The sequence below is a fragment of the Atta cephalotes genome (assembly GCF_000143395.1).
Source record: "Atta cephalotes unplaced genomic scaffold scaffold00031, whole genome shotgun sequence".
NCBI lineage: Eukaryota > Metazoa > Arthropoda > Insecta > Hymenoptera > Formicidae > Atta > Atta cephalotes.
The window spans coordinates 1,730,480-1,735,436 of NW_012130095.1; the positions used below are offsets into that span (position 1 = coordinate 1,730,480).

General features: G+C 29.9%; 1 protein-coding gene across 1 annotated transcript; it reads left to right on the top strand.

The window, feature by feature from the left end:
* The first annotated feature begins 3,515 nt into the window (after window positions 1-3,515).
* Window positions 3,516-4,183, top strand: LOC105621019. Its single transcript, XM_012202496.1, has 2 exons — window positions 3,516-3,776; window positions 3,878-4,183. Exons 1-2 carry the CDS (start codon window positions 3,516-3,518, stop codon window positions 4,181-4,183), a joined length of 567 nt encoding a protein of 188 aa, XP_012057886.1.
* The last annotated feature ends 774 nt before the right edge of the window (window positions 4,184-4,957 follow it).

The following is a 4,957-nucleotide window of genomic DNA, read 5'->3' on the forward strand; positions in this document are numbered from 1 at the left end:
AAGTAGTTATCGTGATTACATGAATTGAATTTAAATGTGTGGGTACAAAAAATTCAAGATAAGTCGAATGGATACTGTCATATTAGCGGGATATTAATAATTGCAATTTTTGAAAAATAACAAGTTGTTAAATTTTATATAATAAATTTTTTTATATAATAAATTTTTTCAGTAAATATTCTTTGAAATCCCGTTATTATCAGATTCGGCTCATCTCGAACATTTGGTACTCAAGAAATTTTTGTACCGATACATATAAAAAATATAATAATGCATGTATTTTATTATTATTAAATGTATTCCTTCGTAATCACTATTGCATAAGAAAATCATTCTATCCGTTTATTTTTAATAAGAGATGATCTTTTTTTAGTCACGTGGCAGAACATATTTTCTCGCGAATTTTAATATTATATTAAAGATGTGATAAAAATAATTGTAATTGTAATTGATATGCTAAATTATTACTATCGCTACGTAGTCTGAAAGATTCGAGATTCACACCGCAGTCGTAACAAGGTCACTGGTATTTGACGGATTGCTTAACTTTTCTTTGCAAACGGATCTTGTAAAATTTATGTCGAATCAGAATAAATTAAGTTTTTTCGCTTTCCACTATGAAGTTTCTTCTTTATATCGGATATTAATCAGCATACCACGAGATGAAGGGATTTTAGTATGAAATTATTGAGACAGTTATCTTGAATGCGATGAAAGTGCTGTTATAAATATATTAATGACTTTTTGTCGCAATATTATTAAATTTTATATTCGCAAATTATTAGTAAATATTTAATTAATTGTAAATAATTTATAGTAAATACGGTCTAATTGTTATTAGTATTTCTTCTGCATTTATCAATATTTCATTGTTATTGTATGTATTTTCGATGTTTTCATATAATCCCGCATTACAAGCTGCTTTTCAGCGTTTCATGAAAGTACCAAGCCCAACAATTACACCAATTGGTTCCAACAAATTTATCGGGGTCACTTTGTGTACACTTGTATGATATACCGAGTCCAGACGAATATGCGACACTGGCAAGAAATTGCACCATTCAACCAGTCGGACACACCAGTTGCACCGACACCCGAAATGTGCAGCCGGTGCATCGCTTTCATTGTATAACGATCTTTATATGCATCAGTGCATCCCATCCAAAATTATAAGATATTGTAGCATTAAAAGTATGCTTACTTATTTATATAGCATTTATATAATAAAAAATCACGAATTTAATAATATATTATCGAAATATTTATATTAATGATCATAAATTTTTGTTAATTGTCATTGTTCTTTAATTATCTCCGCTCCTCCCCCCCCCCCCTCTCTCCCTGATAATCACGAAAATTGGGACGACTTTAATAGTATCTTGTCAGTGATTCAGCAGTTAGGACTACAAACAAAATTTCTGTAATAGTAACCTTATGAGTATATTCAATATAAATTTGCATAGCCGCATAAATGTATGTATAACGAAAATTATCCAATCATTTTACGTGCGACTTTATAAGGGAAATGCGGTTGGATAATTTTCTATATGCATATACAATTTTTCTTTATGCGGCTATACAAATTTATATGGGTACCCGAAGACGTGAATTTAAGCCAACCTTGAACCTATCAGGATACTGCTTTAGATCTACATACTCTAATGGAAATAGAAATAGCAGTAAACTTATTCATAAGGCTAATTTCGACCTGTTTATATTCGCCTTATTGGTGGCGAGGTTATGGATAAATTTACTGTTATTTCCATTTCCATTAGACCTGAAGCAATATTCTGATTGGCTCATGAGTTTAAGTTACGGTCACTGTTGCGCAATTTTGTGACAGCCCTAGATCGAAGCATAAATGAGGTATGAAGATATTTATATATCTTTAAAATCGGTTCTATATTAGTTGCCAGCTGGGGATCGATTCTGTATCTTGAGGTATCTTGAAAATTATAAAAATGCGAATTTACTAGAATACTGATTATTTCATTGGTCAATCTAGTAAATTTGCTTGCTTTTGTAATTTTCACCTTGATTGAATATACAAAATCGATCCCCTGATCGCAAATTTGTTGCAACTATGAATGCCAATATGATTTCAAAATGCAAGCTTCAGATTAACTGTCGCAACAAACTTGCGATCAGCTTGCAACTAATGTAAAACCGGCTTAAGACATAAATCGTAACATAGTTCTTGTGCGTCTTAGTCTGGATCTACAATAGGTATTTTAAACCTTAAGCCGTAAGAAATTGACCAACTACAATCGAATACGGAGGAGAATAGTTGATTGTGATTTCCATTCCTTATGCCTTAAGGCTTAAAAATCGATTGTAGATTATTAAAGGGCTTATTAAAGATATAAGACTTAGTCATAAGGAGTCATAAGTCTGCGCACAATAGCAGGAATAAGGAATTAAGAATAAGGAACATAATTTTAATCTATCAGAAGCTGTGTGTATTCCGTTGTATCTGATTTCTAATAGGTTAAAATCGTTTATTCTTTATTTCTAATTCCTTATTTCTTCTATTGTGCGCAGGACCTAAAACACTGTCTTAAGATTAGCCTGCGATAATACATCAAATATTAGGAACAAATAGAATAGAAAGAATAAATATTAAGATTTTAACCAATCAGATACCGGAATACACGGTTTCTGATAGGTTGAAATCTTAATTCCTATTTCTAGGCTACATTCTACTATCTTTCCGAGGAAAATTTTGCTCGAAATATATAGTATTAAATATAGTACACATTACGTATACTATAGCATATAAAGTAAAATCTTCCACGGAGAGGAAGTTTTGGAACATAGCCCTAACGTTTCTTCCATTATGGGCAGGGCCTAAGTCAGCTTTTTACCTTAATAAAAGATTACGGATTTATAAAATAAGAACGGACTATGGCTGTGTTCAGGATATCGATCATGAAACTTTTTTCTTGAGGATGAAAAGTGAAAATTTTTTCCATTAACTTCAATGGTAACAATTTTCACTTTTCACCCTAGAAATAAAGTTTCATGATTGATACCCAGCAAAGAAGACAACTTTACAATTATTATAAAATTTTTTAATATAATTGGTTTTGTTCTTAGTTCCTCACTGGATTTAAGTGCATAAACCAATCATATTGAATAATTTTAGTTGCAATGCTACTTTTTCTGCTGAACACACAGCCATCAAAAGTTGTATTCCAAAATTCACTGCCAATGTGTACTGAAAATGTATAATATATGTAAAATAAATTGTAGATTTTCAGCGCTGGTAGTGAATTTTGGAACACAGCCGAATAATAGCCTAGGACTATTTGGTATGAAAAGGATCTGTCTGTTTTCTTTGATTTATGCTTCAAAGTGCATTTTCTTTTAATATAGCGCATGTTGGAGATCAGCGCAGATTTCTCTTAGTAGAGAGTAGTAAAGGTGTCTTTATCTGTCTTTACCTCGATTTTATAGCTGAGTATTCACTCACATAAAATACATTTCTTTATAATATTTATAAAAAGAAGAAAAAAATGTGGAAAGTTGTATTTCGTGGAATTCGAGAAACATTGGAGCGACGAGTTTGTCGCACCAACGTTTATTCGCAGTCATCGCAAGATAATGCGAAGAACGAAGTCAAAACAAGCCTGACGTGTCAACAAAAATTTCTTCCACCAGTTTTTATCACTTATGATAAAGGTTTTTGCGGATCGACTAAAAATGCCGGTGCTAAGAACAACAGACGTGATTCTGATTGGAATACCAAGCACAGTTGGACAGAAGCTGTTGGCTGGGTAAATAAATGTCTTCAAATAAAAACTTGTTGCGATGTTATACATTTCTTGGCTATATTAAAAAGGTCTTTGTTATTAATGTGTAATTTATATTTTATTAGTCTAGTGTACTAGCAGCTGGATGGGTTGTATGCCAAACACTTTGTCTCCGCAATAGAATCTTTAACAGAGATAGCGCTGAGACCTTGAAAAACAAATTGCATGATTACTCTAGAGTTTCATTTATACTTACGCAATTATTAAATTTACATCCAAGACAAATCTTGCCAGTTACCAATTGTGTCGGTACTAGCAAAAAAATCTCTAACCTGCAGGATTCAAACTCACAATGGACTGCAGAAAAACCATTTGGTCCTATCACCATTGAAGAGGTGAGGATGTTATTTTGCAGACATTATACTTTGTAATGATACATAAGCGAAAATTGAATTAAGATAGAAATTATAACAGTCTATATTTCTTTTAAATAATTTTTTCAAAAAGTAATATAATATTTTATGCAAAAATGATTTATTATAATTCATTATTGCTGTCTTTTATATTGATTCTGTGATTACTAAATAAATATATAGAATGCACTTTATTCTCTGAGAAATTTGAAGATATTTTCAGCAAACATTTATTTACTTGTTTCGATATATATTATACTTATTGTAATATTATCTTTATAACTTGTGCAAATAATAGATAATTAATATTCACATACATTATCATTCATGTTACTTGTTATTTTTGTATCTTTTGTAAATAAGATATAATTTATATTAAATGTATATTTGACGAAGTGCGTTCCAAAAATTATAGAATAAATGAATGATGTCTTATACATTTATTTTTTCTCTTCTGTTTTTTCTTAAATTTCTTTTAAGGAGCCTGTAAGGCAAATGCAATATGTTAAGAATTATTTGAAAAAATTATTCTAAATTGCATTTAAAAGTAATACAAAAAAATTAAAAACAGTTGATCATCTGGATTAAAAGTTATTTCAATAAAAAGTAATATTTTTTTTAATTTGTACTTTAATAGAAATATATGAAAATGTATTATAAAATAATAATAAAAATCTCAATTTTTTAATATAAGTTTTCATGAATTCAAAAATATTTGTGTAAAGTTATATTGAGATGCAGACATTGTTCAATAAATAAACAAAATATTCATTTGTTATAAACTAATTAGTG

Bases quoted from the DNA above. Each gene is read 5' to 3' on its own strand.
- LOC105621019 (XM_012202496.1), top strand. From the start codon at position 3,516: ATGTGGAAAGTTGTATTTCGTGGAATTCGAGAAACATTGGAGCGACGA. The intron at 3,777-3,877 runs GTAAATAAATGT...ATATTTTATTAG, and splicing joins GGACAGAAGCTGTTGGCTGG to TCTAGTGTACTAGCAGCTGG.